The sequence below is a fragment of the Euprymna scolopes genome, chromosome 1 (assembly GCF_053919585.1).
Source record: "Euprymna scolopes isolate OS-2025 chromosome 1, ASM5391958v1, whole genome shotgun sequence".
In the NCBI taxonomy this organism is placed as follows: domain Eukaryota; kingdom Metazoa; phylum Mollusca; class Cephalopoda; order Sepiida; family Sepiolidae; genus Euprymna; species Euprymna scolopes.
In genome coordinates, this window is record NC_136482.1 from 139,796,741 (window position 1) to 139,814,241 (window position 17,501).

Genomic DNA, 17,501 nt, shown 5'->3' on the forward strand with positions numbered 1-17,501 from the left:
TCAGGGGTGCTGACTTCTCAATTCCACTTTCCAACCCTGGTGTCACAGTTCTTGTAGCAAGAGAAAACTAAACACATTACACTTCATCTTTTGTGTTCTCTGTTAGTGAAGGAGAAATATTAGGTGCCTTCAATAAGTTTCCAGACTTTTTTGTACATGCATTTAAAATTGTCATAAACTCTTGAAAACTCAGTATGTTATTGCCATACATCTTATGAGATGACTGACCAATTTATATGACTTCAGGTTCAAATGAACAGCTACAGCAGGAATTGGAATACACCCTACTAAAGCCTGATTGTCACAGCCGGTTAATTTCAGAAATGCAATCTGGCCGTGAGGACACTGCAATAAAATTCTGTTTTAAGCTTGAAAAAAATGCCACAGAAATGTATGAAATGCTTCAGGCTGCTTTTGGACCATCTTGCATGAATTAAGCATCAGTTTTTAAGGGGCATAAGAGATTCAAGGAAGGTAGGGAGTCTGTGAAGGATGATGAGAGGTGTGTGGGGGGGAGTAAAGAAATCAGAACACCAGAGTTGATTGGCCAAATAAAGAATTTCATGGATAAGAACCATTGTGTGTCTATACAGACAATAAGTGCACTGTTTGATGTCAGTGTGGGAACTGCACACACAATTATTTGTGAGGAACTGAAGATGCGGAAGATTTGCTCAAGTTTGTCCCAAGGATGCTCAAAGAAGATCAGAAAGAAAGACGTTATCATGACAGCAGGGAGATGGTCGAGTTGATCCATTCAGATCCTGCAATGAAAGCTGGATCTACTGCTATGACCCAGAGACCAAGAGACAGATTTTCCAGTGGAAGCACGTTGACTCGTCTAGACCCTAGAAGGCCAGAGCAATCCAGCCAGAAACTTATGATGATCCCTTTTTTTGATGGCACAGGCATGATCTACATACACTGGATTTCCACTGGACAGACAGTCAACAAGGAATAATATATTAATTTTATTAATTTATTTTTATTTCGGACTATTAGTCTCATCTTTATTAGTTGTTGTTTTTCATCTTTCATTGGTTTGTTTATTCACAACGTTTCGGCCAACTATTCCTCTGGCCTTCGACACTTCCTCTGGTGAGACGACAACAACTACGAATGGCAGTGATGACTGAGAATGCAATTAGGAGATTCGAAGTTCCTATCCGTCGCGGTTACCACCTGACGAAGGCCAGAGGAATAGTTGGCCGAAACGTTGTGAATAAACAAACCAATAAAAGATGAAAAACAACAACTAATAAAGATGAAACTAATAGTCTGAAATAAAAATAAATTAAGAAAATTAATATATATAATGCTCATCTCAAAAATGAATTCCAATTAAGGAATAATATATATATAAGGAATAATATATATATAAGGAATAATATGTTGAGGTTTTAAGGTAGTTCGTCGTAAGAGGCCAACACTCTTCAAATTGGATCATCGGCACTAGGACAACAACTCCATCCTTGTTACACATCACTTGACCAAGATAGACATCAAGACACTTCCTCACCTTCCCTATAGTCCAGACCTTGTTCCCTGTGACTCTTGGTTAATCCCTTAGCTCAAGGAAAACCTTAGAGACTGTCGTTATGAGACTGTCGTGGTTTCAAAATCACCATCTCCATTTTTCTTTCTTTCTTCACCCCCGCCATATCTCTTCACCTCTTCCCTCAAATAAAGCACGCAATAGGCTAATACAAGCTAAACGTATGAACAATATCAAGGTTCACTGAATACGTTCACTTTCTCTTTCTTTCCATCCTCGACTCCTTTATGAAGGTTGGAATCTAAAAACATCAATAATTCAAGCAATTGATTTTTTTTTCTTTTAGACGAAATTAATTTAAATGGAATCAACAAACTCCCAAGCTATTTTTGATTGCAAAAATTTCGTTCTAGAATTAATTAGAGTCGTTTGTTTGTCTTATGGGGAGTGATACCACTAATATCACTCTTCCAAAATGAATACAGCCTGCTTCGGCCCAGTCAGATCAGCTCGTCCGGGGAGTAAGAGGAGGCTCCCGAAGTGCGACTGACGCTACTAGTTACATCAACTGAATTCACCAGCTGAAGCATTCCTAGCAGCAGCAGCCGTCTCAGCAGCAGTTCAAACATCCCTTATCAGGGCTAAACAACCAGCCCTTATCAGGGCTAATAAGTTTTTCTACTAATGCGATTCACTATTGAGACCCACTAGCTGCGAACTTCACTTCCAGTCTCCAGCACCTCCTGCTCACTCCTGCAGCCTTCTAGCCTTTGGTAGCTCCAGCACACTCCAGCGGCTTCCTGCTCACTCCTGCAGTTTTCCAGCAATCTCACCTGCACTTTGCTTCTCCAGTCTGCAACGTCGCCTGCACCTTGCTCCTCTGGCCTGCAATCTCACATTTACCTTGCTCCTCCAGTCTGCAACGTCGCCTGTACCTTGCTCCTCCCGCCTGTGACCTCGCCTACACCTGGCTTCTTACCGACTGTCCATTCCTTAACACTGACCCCACGTTCTCAGTGTCCACCAACCGTTCCAGATCGCCCTGACGTTCAGACGATTGTTCCAGAACCAGTGAGCAACCCTAAACCATGCTACCTCTAGAGTACCTGTTCCAGTCCTCCAGACCTTAGCCTCCGGTGACGGGCGACCTTCCAGACAACCAGCATCCAGATCATATGATTTTTCACTTCCTTTGCAAATAAAAAGTGAACCCTCGTCGTTAACCAAACAACCTGTGTCTGTCATTCTTCTTTGCCTTTTTGCTGTTTATTTTTTCCCCGTGTCTACCTTATTAATTGTTGGGTCGATTGTCTCCGGACGACTGGCCCCGCAGCAAGGCAATTGAAAATGAAATGGAGGGTCATTGATATGCTCACACAAGAGGACTTCCATAGGGCCTTCCGCAAGTTGTTGGAATGGTACAAGTGCATTGCAGCCAGAGGAGATTACTTTGAAGGGGACTAGAGTTTTAATTATATACTATCAATAAAAGTGCCTATACATTTTTCAGACACCTTGTACTTTTACTTTTGTTACAATTCAGTGTACCCTTCTTCTTTTTTTTTGGGGGGGGGAGGATCCCCATATTAAAAACCGACCTTATGTCTAACTGTTTTCTCTTGAGCAGGCGAGTAAATAGGGACTTAGAAATGCCTAAGACAGAGGAAAGTGACTAGAGTAGGACATGGAAACAGCATGGTCACCTGACAATGCCATATAAGGTAATGGCGTGACGTAAATCTTTCTTTACACCGTTATTTCATAGCACCGTACGAGAGAACGTATACAATGGCGGAATTGTTCCAGTACGGTGCCCAATAATGGGATGGAAAAATCATGCTTTGTGGTTACATAAACTGACTTAACTGATACGTATGGTCGCCCTGAAGGTAAAGGAAGCATTTACAAAAAGACAAACAAGGAGTACATTGTTATAATAACGATTGTTTCTCTTTCACTATCTGTTCATGTAGAAAGAAAAACATTCTGTCTCTCGTATCAAGACACCGGTGTTAAGGCTAACAAGTTCCCTCTTTTTAGAACCTCCAATTAGTATCGTTAAAATCAATTAAATATATTTTCAACATGTGAAATTTATGATGACTATTATGTAAATAAGAAGATAGTCTCCTTGTTTTAATTTAATTATTTATATAATGATTATTTTTATAATAATTTATATAATAAAAGAAAATGAGAGACTATATTTTCTAATCGTGACTTCTCCGTTGTATTGTTTATGTACTTTTTTGTTTTTTGTCATTTGCTATCTTCCCACTCACGTTTACATATTTTTTTTTACCCCGTTGTTTATTCCGCAAATAAAATTGAAATATCTATATTTATAATATAAGTTTACAGTTTTAAAAATTGTGACTGTAGTTTATTCTTTCAGGTCAGCTAATTTCACGATTCATTCTTCGTTTTTCTCTCTCTTTCTCAAAATTATAATTTGCAATCAAATTCGATTTTAATTATTGAAATAAGAAGGATATGTTTTATCTCATTTATTCGGGTGTATGCTTTTCATTGAAACGTTTTCAATGCATAGAGATTCGAAAAAGTGACCAAAAACAAATATATAACAAATAAATGAAAGACAAGATATCTAGTTGAATAAGTTTTTAGTGGTTTTAATTACTTTAAAACGTTTATTCGCTTCGAAAAACATAGTGTCGAGCGTTAGGTGAGAACAAGAAAATTGGCCGCGAATTGACATCTAAATATTTAGGGACTTGAAAATGACTAAATATTTAGGGACTTGAAAATGACTTAAAAATAAAACATAATACAAATACAGTTAGAAACCGACCCAATAAATGTCTCGTTAATATATATTGGGTGGGGTTTTAACAGTATTTTGTATAATTTAAAAAATTTTTAAGTCATTTTCAAAACTTTAAATATTTAGGTGTGAACTCGCGACCAATATTCTCACCTAGTGCTTGCTCGACTGCTCGACACTATTTTTCGAAGCGAATAAATAAACGTTTTAAAATGATTAAAACCATTAAAACTTATTCAGCTAGATAATAGAGTAACTTATCTTGCCTTTGATAATATTTGTTTATTAAAGGTTTGATATTTAACCACTTTTTTCGAAGCTCTGCGGATTGTAAAACATACCCCATATTTTGGTTCTTTATTTCGTTAAAATAATGTGATTTATCAACATCTTTTCGAGAAATTCTATTTAACAATTGCATGGAAATCGCTAATTTTTGTTCTTTACTTTTTGATGTTAACATCTAAAGTTATTTGCGTTTTTTTTTTGTTTTTTTTACATAGGCATCACCACATTATCAAGGCCAAGAGGCCACTCAAGGATAAGGGTTAAAGAGTGTACAGTAGAAATTGGACAATATAGTAATCATTAGTAATGAAAATTTGGTAAATTTAATAACTTGTATGGAACGGCTCATCAAGAACTTATTTACGTTCGACTTGAACACAACCATATTGTAGTCAGCCGGAAAGCAGGAAAACGGAAGACAATTCCACAGGCGTGCAGTTCTGCAGTTGTTCTAAGAAAGAAGCTTTGTTCATGGAATCTACGTTTAGGTTTAGGCACAGATAAAGAGTGTGGAGGGGGGGGGGAATTATTGATAGTGTTTACAGCTAGACGAGTGTTTCTTGTGAAAGTTAGGCGAGGGGGGACCATAGACTGAAGCTCAGTCGAACACTTTCCATGAAAATAACGATACATCAGAGACAAACTCGCAACATCTCTTCTGTGAGATAGAGGTTGCAGGGATTTCCGAAATAAAGAATTCTAAGTCAGGTAAAAAAAGACAGAAACAGTTCAATGTCTGGCAACATAGTCTTAAAAACAAACAAAGAATAAAACAAAACATTTAGATTGGCACTTATGGAGATAAACAAAAATGAAAAACAAAGACAAAAAAAAAACAAAAAAAACTATTATCGTTTGTAGATGATATATTTCCCAAAAATCACAAATTTTTTGAAAAACAAATTTCCCGTTTTTTAAGAAATGTTTTCAGAATTTGAAAATTTTATTAGTTTTTTTTTTGGGGGGGGGGACAGAAATACACGTTATGTTAACAAATTATTGTTTAGTGTTTTTGTTTTCTGTCAAAATTATCAAAAAAAAAAAAAAAAAAAAATTAAATGAATGTCGGTTGTTTGCCCTTGATTCTACCATGGTCGCTGGCACTAAGTAAAATTTGATTTTCTTGAATAAAAAAGAAACACTTGATCGAATTACGTAGTTTTTGGAATGTTTCATCTTCTTTTCGTGACTGATTCGTACATCATACAAACTGTATGTTCTTTAAAAAAATTAATTTAATTAAAAAATTGCCGCCATAAGTGCCAATCTGAATAAGCAGCAAAACAGCTGTTTTAATTACTTATTCCTGTCAGTTGTTTTGTCTACTTAAAATTAAGCCATTTTAAAATTCGTTTAGGTATTATTAATTAACCATCAGCTAAGATGGTTAAAGGTTCTTTAATACAAAAGGCATGTTTTAAAATTTATGTTTTCTTTTAGTTTAAGAGCACAAGTGGATACGATTCAAGCCGGACATTACTTTATATTTAGAAGCTTAAAGACTTCCAAACCACTTTCGAAGTTTGAAGGGTCATCCCATAATAAACATGTTGAATATTCTAACCCATTAAAAAAGTGGTCTGCATTTGTAACCATTCAAAATGTGAAAGTAATGTTGAAATATTTAAACTGTCGATTAGAGAATGATTTTTATATTTTCATTTAATTTTACTTACTCAGGGCTTGCACTTTGGGAGAAAAGTATGCCACTCCATCCAAGTATGAGTGAAATGGAAAGGTAGATAGTACTTCTAAACCTTGCTAGGGCAACTTATATGAGAGAAGGAAAGGTTTATTTTATATATATATATATATATATATATAGTGTCTTCTCAATTGTTTTTTTTCCCCTGTTAGCAACTTTATTTTAAACATATATTTTTTGGGGGAATATCTTGCTTTTAAAATAAATCCCTCGGTCCAGCTCTCATGATTGCGTTTATGTATATATATATATATATATATATATATATATATATATATTACTACTTCTCTCATCAGGGTGTGTGTGATTGGTTTAATGGATACCGTCATGGCCTATAGAATCTGCGATGCCAAATTCAAGTATATTATGTTCATTTACTATTAGGAAGGGTATGCCTCTCTCCAGCTATGAGTAAAATAGTCATTTGTGTTCAATGAATCGTTAAATATAAACTTTGAACATTTCTGTACATTGCTTGAATAACCTTCACCAACCACTCATTTGCTCTTAGTTTATACGGAGTGAAAGTACAGATTCCTTTTCTTACCAGCACACTTGTATTTTTCTCAGGATAAATATAACACCAGTCATATTTTGGCCATACATAAAACTGCTTTGATCTGTGCTTATCTGACTTGTTCAACCATTTTCAATTTTAAATTTCTGTAATTACCTCTATCTAGTACTTCCCTTTTAGCCTTGGAATAATTTACGATTGTATTAAGTTCCAAGTCTTTTGGGATAACCTCATTTTTTATAAACTGTTTTGTTAAATCTGTGATCATCTCAATACCTGTTTCACCCACAGTCTTCAATATTTCTGCAACAGTACTTATAGCATTACCCTTCTTCATCTTACAGTTTCCCATTTCTTTCTCAATCCCTTATAGCTGGGTCAAATACTGCTTCAGCAAATTCTACATTTTCAGTTCCATGAAAACAATTACTATAATGACATTTCCTAACATCTCTCTCGTCCTGTTTCTTTGTTGCTAACGCTCCATTGTCATTTTGAAAGCACTCCTCTTCAATAATATCTATATTTGTCTTTACCATATATTTGGTTATCCTGAATACTTTATTCTTTTTGTCATTTTTTTTTGAGTATATCTAGAAACCTGGCTTTCTCAGCCTCTTTTCTCTTGATTCACTTGTTTTTGCTGCCAATAACAAATCCTGATTCACTAAACATTTATTCATCAACTTTTATGCATTTATATATATATATATATATATATATATATACTAGTAGGCTGCCTGGCATTGTATGGTCATGAAGTACACTTAAATATCATATTTCAATTCATGCAGATGTCATTTATTATTGTAGAGAAAATTCCATATTGATTTTTATATTGTACCCAATATAAATATAATAACGATTTCAAAAGTTAAAAAACTGACTTCGGTGCCATAAGCTGGAATCGAAACCAAAATATTCAGCACTCTAGCCTTAGTCATTATTTAGCACCTCAATCTCCATAGTTACCATCGGAGCTATCCAGATGAATAAAAAAATGCTAAAAATAAGCAACTTCAAGCTAAAAATGTGTCTGTGCACATGCTCTGAAATTAGCCGATTTACTCCTAATTAGGTCAACTGCTTTTTTTTTTTTTTTTTTTTTTTTGACCCTTAGCAGCTATTTTTACTGGCCAAAAACCAAGTGTTCAAATACCCTATATAGACCAAATATTCAGAGAGGAGTTTGGTAGAAACGTTTTGCACACATCGACAAAGTCACTTTATATATAAACATTTCCATGTACTAAAACATTTTCAATTTAAATTCTATGCAATTATACAGAATGTATATACATAAAAAGAATTAAGTGTAATAGTGAAATGAAACCAATCATTTTATAAAAAAACCCATAAAAAATGAATAATTTATTAAAGAATGCTTGTTTTTCCAAGGAATATGCAAATTAGTTAACCTTCATGTAGTCGCTTGCATATTCATGACTGAGTATATTAAGAAGTTCATTTTTATAATTTTTAAATAGAAAAAGTAGGCTTTTAATACCAATGTCAGAGCCAAAAAATATTCAATTTTATAGATATTAAAATGAATAACAATATAGCTATTATTCCAAGATCCAAAGTATTATTAATCTTAACAATAAGTTCAATGTACCAAAGTTTTGATATTTTGAAAGAACTGATTAAGATAAATAAAAACTTAGATCTTGGAATAGGTATATTGTTTATATATAATGTGCTACTGTTATTTTTAACAAGCATAAAGTTAGTCAACAAAAAGGATTCCTATACGCAAACGGTGAAATATAATCGCAAAAGCAGATTTTCCCAATACATATATCACTAAATTTGAGACAACTTTGTGTGTTTCCATCATGCCAAAGTAACTAGTCTCCCCTTTTACTCGCCTTCATTCATCAGTTAATCAATACCCCCTCCCCCTCTATCAGCATATCTTCATATTCTGTAGGCCATGACGGTATCCATTAAACCAATCACGCAAATCATTATGAGAGAAGTAGTAATATATATATATATATATATATATATATATAACAATAAACAAGTGTATATATATATATATATATATATATATATATATATACATAAACTTTATGGAGTTGGGTCATTTATTGCATTAACAGATAGATTAAAATGCCAAATTTATATTCACAATGGAAGAAAAATAGTTTCTTAATATATTAATCATGTGTAGATGATTTGATACTGTAAGGTTAACTAATTTACATATTGTTTTGCAAAAGAGCATCTCATTAATTCACAATTTGTAGTGTTTTCTAAGTCAGTGATTGTTTTCATTTTATATTCTGTATTTCTATTTAAAAGTATTGAACTTGTATTACTGTACACATAGATTCGAAAAAGTTGTCAAAAAACAAATATATAACAAATAAATGTTATCAAAAGCAAGATAAGTAACTTTTCTACCAAACTGGATATATTTTTCGTGTTTTTATTCAATGTAACATGTTTATTCAGCTCGAAAACCATACAGTGTTTACCGATGTATTGGAAAATTCAAGATGGCGTCTGACTCTCTCTTTAACATGGTAAGTTTGGGAAAATGTGTTATAAATAAAAAACTGGATAAAATACTGTTAAAACCTCACTCAATATATGTTACCGTGACATAGGTTGACATATATTCGGTGGGTTTTTAATACTATTTTTTCTAGTTTTTTATTTATAACACCTTTTCCCAAACTTACCATGTTAAAGAGGGAGTGAGACGCCATCTTGAATTTTCTAATACATCGGTAAACACTGTATGTTTTTCGAGCTGAATAAACATGTTACATTGAATAAAAACACTAAAAACATATCCAGTTATGTAGAAAAGTAACTTGCCTTGCCTTTGATAACATTTATTTGTTATATATTTGTTTTTTGACAATTTTTTCGAATCTATGTGTACAGTAATACAAACCCAAAGTATTTTTATATTGTGGATAAATGATTAACATTCTGGATAAAAAGAATCTTTCCCGATTTTTCCAATCAATTTACTTCTGTAGGCGGTGAGAGATTTTTAAAGTGTTACTTTGAAAACAAAGCCATTCTCATCCAAACATACACCAACACCACTGTGAGCAAACAAGGTTAACAAATCCATTCCTAGCATTTATTTCATTATAAAATTAAATTCCACCATAATGCATTCTGGTTTATTTGTAAACAAGTCTTTTCTGGTCAGTTTATTCTACTGATTGTGAGTCTTAGTTTGTTCAAGTTTCCGAGCAGTGCTGAGACACTGGTTCTGCTAGTAGAATATATTTTTACAAAAAGTTATTGATAAAAAAATGATACCAAACTCCTTGCTTTTTTTCTAATCTTTCAATTTCTATTGATCAGGTTTTGTTTGAGACCATGTGACCAGTTCTCAAGATGGATTCTGCAGAAGCTGAGGGGGAAGATAGAAACGACCTCAGTCGTTTATCTAAAGATGGAAATACCTCAAAGGAGAAAGAATTTGGTAACAAAATTGATTTTGAAATGTTTTCTCAATCTTCTATACTCTTATAAATTCGTTTTTCTTTTGTGTGTATTGATATTCATATTAAAAACCTTCTATTCTATTTATTTAAAAAGAAAATACAATTTTCTTATATGGGTTGTGGAATTGCATTCACTATCAAAAGATTTAGCATTAGCTAAATCTTTTGATAGTGAATGCAATATTCTTTTAAGCATTCATTTTAATTAATTCCCTCTTAGTTGCTTCGGTTTTCTAATGGGATAATCATCTTTAGTTAACTATTACATGTAATTATATTCATGCAGATATTCTACATGATTTATACTTGCATAATATTTGCGTAAAAAGTTTAAAGTAAACACAAAATTTTTTCCATATATATTTATGTATACGTATATATTTTTGTTTAACAAATTTTGCCTACCAAACTCCTCCCAGAGTTTTTGGTTTACAGACAGGAAACTTTATATATGAGGTATGTGAATCCATGCAAAACTATATTTGGGTTTTACCCGGGGAAAAATCGGTGCAAAAGTGTGGAAATTAAAAAATATGAAATTTGTCAGGTGAAGGTCGAACGCCAGCATAACGTAGTAGCTATTGGTTCATGTTTTAATTTTTAGCCTTGCAGTAAACACGTTTTCATAGTCCAGTCATTAACGGCAGAGGCAAAATAAATCGTGAGCTGAACGTTTTGGTTTCGAATCTCGGTGGTGGCGCATAAGTCTTTTTTTTTAATATACTTTTTAAATCATTTTTTGTATCCTATCTATCTATCTATCTATCTATAAAAGTGAACGTGTGTGTGTGTGTGTCTGTGTACATTTCCCTACGCAATAACTCTGTCAATTTTAAGTCTACAGACTCGAAATTTGATATACAGGCTACTGAAATTTGGTAAAATCTTTGTAATTGTTTTTCGGTCAGAAATTTGGTTGGTAAGGGGCCAAACTTCAACGATTTAACCTTTGAGAACTCTACCAAACTCCTCTGCCAATTTTGGGTATAAACAATTGAAATTTTAGATATAGGTTCCTTGGACATGAATCTAAGTTAATAACTTTTTTTGAGCCCAAAACAATAAATGCTAACGGGTCATAATAGGGTTCAAAGTTAAAAAAAAATTTAACCTCTGCGATCTCTATCAAATTACTCAAATAATTTCTGGTCTAAACATTTGAAATTTGACATAAAGGGTATTCAGAGATAGGGCAAGCTTTTTAATCGGTTTGGGTCAAAAATTTTTAGTTACCAATATATAAATGTATGTATGTTAGCATGTCTGGCTAAAACTTTCGACAGAGGCGACGGATTTTACCAAGATCAGTTCGACCTTTCAGACGACAAATATCGAAAAATTGGCTAAAGACATTAATATCTTCACCTTCAACTGCGCACTTTTCTACAGGGGGAGGTCGCTTTTTTCATCGATATTTTTTAAAGTCATCTTCTCCTTTCGATTGTCTAGCCTTAATTTAAAAATAAGTCACTTCCGGTTTGGTGGTGGTCATAACAGCAAAGACGTCAGGTTTTTTTTTCTCATTCTTTTTCTCCTTTGCGGTACGGGTTCAAGCCTGCCTTCCTACTACCACTTTTTTTTTTTTTCTTTTGCTCAACATACATATCCAAACACCCGGGCAACGCCGGGCTGAAATGAAATTTAACCTCTGCGGTCTCTACCAAATTACTCAGACAATTTCTGATCTAAACATTTGAAATTTGACATAAAGGGTATTCAGAGATAGGGCAAGCTTTTTAATCGGTTTGGGTTGAAAATTTGAGCTATCAATATATAAATGTATGTATGTATGTATGCTTGCAGGTCTGCCTAAAAATTTTGACAGAGGCGACGGATTTTCACAAGATCAGTATCGTTTGAAGCTCGACCCTTCAGACGAAAAATTGGCTAAAAACATAAATTTCTTCACCCTCAACTGGGTACTTTTCTGCAGGAAGGGGTCGCTTTTTCCACCGATATTTTCAAAAGTCATCCCCTCTTTTCGATTGTTTAGCCTTAATTAAAACCTATGTCTCGTCTGGTTTGGTGGTGGTTGTAACAGCAAAGACATCACTTTTTTTTTCCCGTTCTTTTCACGGTACGGGTTTGAGCCTGCCTTCCTACTAACACTTTTTTGTTTTGCTCAACATACACCTCCAAATACCCAGGCAACACCGGGCTGAAATGCTAATATTCAAAATAACTAATCTTGCAAGTTAAATTTGAATATTTTTTGAATGATTTTGCATTCCAATTTCTGTTTTCAATGAAACAACCCAATGGAACTTTAAAACATTGTTAGTACAATGGGTATAATATACAAGAGACTTTCTTTTAATTCAGTTTGTTTTTATGGAGAGGTAGAAAGTAGATCTTGGGTTTAATTTTAGCAGTCTTGTAACTCTCGCTTCATTTATTTTGTACTTTAGTCCTCACATTCCATGAGAGATGTTTCTGACAAAGGGGTAAGATTTGCTGTTTTCTGAGTTGGAATCTATCTATATAACACTTATTGTTGACTAGTTTTTAACCTTGAAGAAGTATTTAAAAAAAATGTTTTTTAGCTCATTACATCAAGTGGCTTCATATCTTGTCTGGAGCGATTTCTATAAAAAAAATCTGTTAAAGAATTGCTGTTATGAATGAGTGTGTGGAATGAGAAGAGACATGAACTTTAACTCACTTTGTAATGAATTACCAATCATTGTAAATGTCTTTGTCTTGAACATGCACAATAATATTAGCATCTTTATTACTCTGATGGAAGCTCAGGAAAACTTCTAAACATAAAATGTATTTATATTGAGATCAGTAATAAGTTGCACGATCAATGAAAAAGCAGTGAAAATTCCTTCTTGGAGTTCATTCGTCAAACTAAAGCACTCACAGAAAAAAATGTATACTAATCCCAGTTTTTGAAAATATGTTTTTACACATTTGACAATATTTGTAAGATGAGATACTGTTATTTACGTCACTTACTACACCTAGGCAGTGTTACTCAATAGTGCTTTTACTTATTTTTGTAAAACTATTCTGTTTTTTGGTACTTTTGCAATTTGTGCACTGGATTTACATGATGTTGGCTTGGGCTGAATTGGCACTTGCTGTAAACTGCTGGAATATTCTGGGCGCCAATCAAATTAAAAAATGCTAGGAAACAAAAAATAACAACAGATCAGATATTAATAAAAAAAATCAGATATTAATTAAAAATAAAATGGAAAAACAATATAAATCTACCGTAAGTTTCATGAATAAATATTTTTTTTAGTTTTTTGTTTTAAATAAATAGAAACATATTTTTCTTTCTTTTCAAGAGAATTTTAAGAAAAAAAATTTGATATTTTTTTTAATGTGTATTATTAGGAAAACTTTTGAATTTGTTTTTTTTTCGTTTTTTTTTCAAGAAAAAGTACAAGAATTTTTAGGAAAACTGTTGACATTAGGGTTGGACTGATTAAATTTATACGTGATTAAAAATACATTTTTTTTCTTCCAATTTATTAAGTCGTCTGCTTTACTTTTCATTGGTTAAGTGTGTTTGTTATCGCTTTTTCATTGGCTGATCAACTTGATCAACGTTCAGCATATTCCGGCAGTTTACGTCAGTTGCCCATCAAGCCTGAACCAACATTTACAGAAATTGACGTTAAATTTGAACTCAACTCCAACTCCAAATCCAACTGTTCTCTTCTCTCTGCACTTTCCACACTGACCCCCAAAGGAAAGAAGACGGCTCTTTTATAGAGAGACCCAACCACATCTCATTTGCATATCCCCACACTCTCCTCACATCACATCCATAAATACCAGGGGGCGGCCATTTTTATTTTCTCTTTTTTTTTTCTTTCCTAACACGAGCCGCATGATGCATGAGGTAAGGTTCTTTACTTAACCACACGCCCCCTTTGATCTCTAAGATCAATAATTAGTATCATAGTCCACCATCCACGCTGGGTGTCTTCATTCACAGTGCGATAGTCGAAAAGGCTCTTCTTCAGACACTTCAACATCAGCATCAACCTCCTCTTCCTCTGATGGCAAGGAGACTCTCTGTATATCTAAAATGTGACGAGGCATTCCGTGACGAGGCATTCCGTCAATCGCTACCTTGTTTTTGGAGAGTACTTCAGTCACTGTACCTTTTCCCCAGCGAATCGTGCAACGAGAATTGGGTGGTTTCACCCACACCTCTTCACCAATTGCGATGTCCACGCAGGCCTGTTCTTCTCTCTGTGTTACAGCCAATGGATGTCGCCATTAATAAGAGAAAATAGACCGGTGTGGCACTGAATTTTCGTCTTGACCAGCCTTCGGCGTCATATTGTACCAAAAACTGCTTCTTGGGGCGAAATCTGGCTTCTTGATGCCACAGCTTTTATAGTGCGATGGTGCCTCTCTATAATTCCATTTCCACTTGGACGGTATGCAGCTCTAAAATATAGCCCACTTTCCACTTCGCACATAAGTCTCTAAAAACTTCCGAGCAGAAAGACGTACCATTATCCACCAACACCTCTTCTACTGGCCCCCTTTCCATAAAAACCTCCTCGACAACTCTCTTTACCTCTTAATGTGTGATGTCAATGACCAATCTCCGCCACATGCAGTTCCCCTTTTTCATGTCTAGCCGGTGCAGGGTCGATTGATTGGCATTCCCTACATTGTTCCACCACCTTTTGGATGTCTTGCATTGTGACGTGCGGGTTTACTTTTCTTGCCGGGTAAAGGGTCCGTTCCTTTTCAAAATGATGCAGGTTACGCAGGTCTTTTAAATTCTCTACTGCACGACATGCTGGAGCCCCGTCTCTTTCCTTGTTTAGCCAGGCTTTCTTGACTCTTGTCAGCCCATCTGCTTTATTTTTTTGTGACGGAACTAAGGTAATAGTTACCTTTAGTTCGAATTCTCGAACCAAGTCTACGCTTGATAAGCATCTCCGCTGCTCCTTTTGTTTTGATCCGCTTATCACCAGACAGCTCCGATTTAATCCACGAGACCACTGTTGCAGAGTCTGTTTTAATGTTCACTATCTGTAGCCCCCATTTTAGAGCCAGATTGATGCCTTTCATCACAGCATCGAGTTCCGCAACATTGATATGGGCGTTATGATCCTTTTTGCGTAGCCAAGCAGCATCTTCAACAGCCACTTCTCCTATTTCCAATAATACCCCTAATGCTACACTGCTAGCATCAGTCCATATCACCCCTTCATGGCCCTCCTTTACATGCTATTCTCCTCTCACAGGGTCCATTTTTTTCACTTCTGCAATGACTTCTTGTATCATGAGAAGCACTTTTTGATCAACTGCATCTTCCCAACTGTCTGTCCCAGTCTGCCTTTTAATAAAACTGCATGCAGTTCGCAGCCATCCAGCTATTGGGTAGTGGCCAACCAGCTTTCCACATATAGAGAAAAGCTCTCTCTTGGCTAGGTCAACCTTGGCTTCAGGGATCTCATTTCCTCGCCCAAACATCAATTTTCCTGCCTTATTGTTCTGTAGTCGAAATCCCAAAGCCATTCCGTTTTCCAGTGACTCGGCGGTTTTGTCGTCAGTCCATATGCTTTGATATGCTCTCTCACCCTTTCCTCAGTCACCTCTGTTTCGTCCACTAGTACATCGTCAATGTAAGAGCAGGTGCTTCTCTTCACTGCATCGTCTTTGGCCAACACTGTCTTAAGAACTGCCGTCATTATCTTTGGTGCAGAATTCAGACCAAATCCTAATCTGGTCAGACAATAAACTTGACCTTTGTACTCTACCAATTGATACTTCCACAATTTCTCATCCACATGAAGTTGGAGGTAGGCTGACTTCAGATCCACAATTTTAGTTGCCTGCTTCATCCTCCTCCATTTCCTTACGACTTCTTCACACACGTCGATTCCATCCTTTGTGTGACAAGCGACAAACTTGTTCAGCTCACGGAAATCCAACACTGGCCTAACTTTCTTCTTAATAGGTTGGACCACAGCCATGAGTGGCAAAATTCCTTCAACTTTCCCTGACCATGGCATTAATATTCCTTCATCTATCCATCTCTCAACTTCTTTTTCAAACTGCGGCTCCGCAGCTCCTTTCAGAGTGCTTTTGTAGCAGCTGACCCGATTCGTCAATACAGGTGGCTCCGCGGTCCATCGCCATTCTACCATCCATTTTTTGCCATCGAAGCAGGCTCGAAAGTCATCATCCTCAATCAGACATGGTCGGAGTTTCGATGGTTGGTTGGTATCACCCCTGGTTACTCTTCCTGTTATTCCCGGTGCACTCTGATTGCCAAACTTCACCTGGCCTTTAGCAATAGTAGCTCCTCCCAGTCGGTCTATTGCGTCCAGGCCCAGCACCACATCAATTCCTGCAACCAGTCTATCCAGCACGATCACTCTTAGCCGCAATGGCATATTCCTTACTACAATCTCAGCATCGGCCTCTTCACAGCATTCCATTTCTCTGCCATCCACCACTCTAACATTGCTGGTTCCATTCCAAGAGTTGGCGACGCTCGTAGTAATAAGTGTTGTTGTACATCCAGTATCAACAAGAGCTCTAGCCCTCTTTCCATTGATGGTGATCACTAACTGTGGCAACAAACTCTCATACGCCTGTTCAGTATAAAAGGGGTGACTACTGGCGCAATAGTACCCCTTTTACTTGTTTCCCGGAAGTGAAGGGCAATTCCTGCTAATGTGCCCTACTTGGCCACACTGAAAACAGATAATGTCTGGCCGTGGCTTCCTACAGTCTCTTATCAGGTGTGGCCCTTGACATCGAAAGCATTTACTGGTAAATCCACGGCCTTGCTTCATCACTGGTCACTCCTTTCTGCTTGCCACAGCAGCCGTGACCACCCCCAGCTCACCGGACTGTTTCACCAAAACTCTAGCATGCCTTAGAATCTCCTCCACCTCCATGGTTTCAATATCAGTAAGTCGTTGCAGTTCCATGGAGATGCGACCAGGGAAACTAGTTACAAGCGCAAGCTTTACAGTCTTCTCAAGGCTGCATCCCCCATATCCAGCCAATCCTTCTAGTCGCCTTATCTCTGCCACGTACACGTCCACAGACTTCCCAGTCCAGGTGACTCTTTTGAGCTTACAACAAGCCTCAAACGTGCTCTCGGAAAATACAGTCTTTAACCGTTTTTCAATGCTCTCAGCAATGGCCTGATCCGTCTCTCCCATTTCTAGATAGACCGCTAGAGCACTTCCTTCCAAATACATAGGTATTAACGTGGCTACATCCTCGATCTT

The 17,501-nt window shown here is 35.9% G+C and overlaps 1 protein-coding gene across 1 annotated transcript in view; it reads left to right on the forward strand.

Annotated features, from left to right (window-relative positions):
* Positions 1-3,229: 3,229 nt before the first annotated feature.
* Positions 3,230-17,501, forward strand: part of LOC145274445 (uncharacterized) — a 36,756-nt gene continuing 22,484 nt past the window's right edge. Inside the window, exons 1-2 of the mRNA XM_080127457.1 lie at positions 3,230-3,384; positions 10,127-10,247. Of these exons, the coding sequence (XP_079983583.1) occupies positions 10,160-10,247 (88 nt within the window). The 5' untranslated portion in view covers positions 3,230-3,384; positions 10,127-10,159. The remainder of the gene's footprint in view (positions 3,385-10,126; positions 10,248-17,501) is intronic.